Source organism: Loa loa (genome assembly GCF_000183805.2).
Source record: "Loa loa unplaced genomic scaffold supercont3.2765, whole genome shotgun sequence".
Classification (NCBI taxonomy): domain Eukaryota; kingdom Metazoa; phylum Nematoda; class Chromadorea; order Rhabditida; family Onchocercidae; genus Loa; species Loa loa.
In genome coordinates this window covers 1-1,229 of record NW_018110943.1, presented here as the reverse complement: position 1 = coordinate 1,229, position 1,229 = coordinate 1, and the positions used below count along the sequence as shown (strand labels likewise).

General features: G+C 32.5%; 1 protein-coding gene across 1 annotated transcript; it reads right to left on the bottom strand.

Annotated features, from left to right (window-relative positions):
- Nucleotides 1-21: 21 nt before the first annotated feature.
- On the bottom strand, nucleotides 22-321 carry LOAG_15800 (hypothetical protein; the record flags this gene model as incomplete). Its single annotated transcript, XM_003151289.2, has 1 exon — nucleotides 22-321. A coding segment is annotated over one exon (300 nt), but the record flags the coding sequence as incomplete, so codon positions are not given.
- Between the last annotated feature and the right edge of the window lie 908 nt (nucleotides 322-1,229).

Below are 1,229 nucleotides of genomic sequence, written 5' to 3'. Positions count from 1 at the left end.
CGTCCTCATTGCTCGACTGACTCGGTTGAATTTTCGATTTTTATTCTTATTGCCAAATAGTACCCAATGGAAGTCATCTGGAATATCATCGTCTTCTATGACGTCCTCATTGTTCTGCTGACTTGGTTGGACTACTTTAACTGTTCCTCTCAGGCCGGAAAATCCATCAGAGGGAACAGTAAACGGTTGAAAACGGATGGGAATGATAGGATAATGAACAACAGAGTTATCAGTGGTGAGATCAAGTGAAGATAAAGTTCCATTCTGAGCTGAAGCGATGCATAGCAAAAGGTTGAACCAAATGATGTGTACCATCGACATAGTGAAGAACAAGGTGAAGTACAAAATTTTTGAAATGGCAAAAATGCTCGAATGAAAGCTTTTTATTTCAAATTTGTTGGAATTAAACGACCAAAGGTTCAAACAGTTTTTAATTCATTTCATATTTTATGTTTTCCTCGTTTGCATTTTCATTTTCCGTTCTCTGAACTGACAGTTGATGAATGTGCTTTTGGGCTACTAGAAATAGTGAAAGCTTGAATGTTTCGATGATACAGAATATGAAGATTTGCATAAATTGAAACTGGCGGATTGTTGGCATGAATGTCACCGGTTAAAGGCATAGTTTCGATGACACAGAGAATGTGAAGATTTGCATAAATTAAAATTGGCAGATTATTGGTATTAAATGTCATTGGTTGAAGGAATATTAATCTGTATGGTATTGAATAACTCTGTATTTTGTGGTATTGTTATGGAAATTTTTGGTTTTTCGTTTTTGTGACTTTAGTCAATTGTTAATTCAAACATTTTGAGAGATATGGGACTATTACCGATTTATATTCTTGGGTATTACTGGCATCTTAATTACATTGCAGTTAATCATGTTCCAATTTTGATCATTCGTCTCAGTTTCTTTTGTTTTCTGGCTTTTTAACCTAGCTGCGGAAATTTAATGCGTATGTTTTGTTTCATAGCAATTAATGGTTTACTTGTATGTTCATAAATGATATTTTGTCATTACAAACTAATAGTTGTGGCTTGCAACCTTTATTTATTGTAACATTTCCGCACATTATAATACATAAAAGTTATTTAAATAGAGTTAATCAAAACCAACAAGTGATTTAGTCCTTTTTCCCTTTGTTTTAATTTTATTAATTTATTTTTTATTTTTTCCACTTCTTTTTTTCACCATTTTTTACTTTTCTTCTTTATTCGTTTCTCCA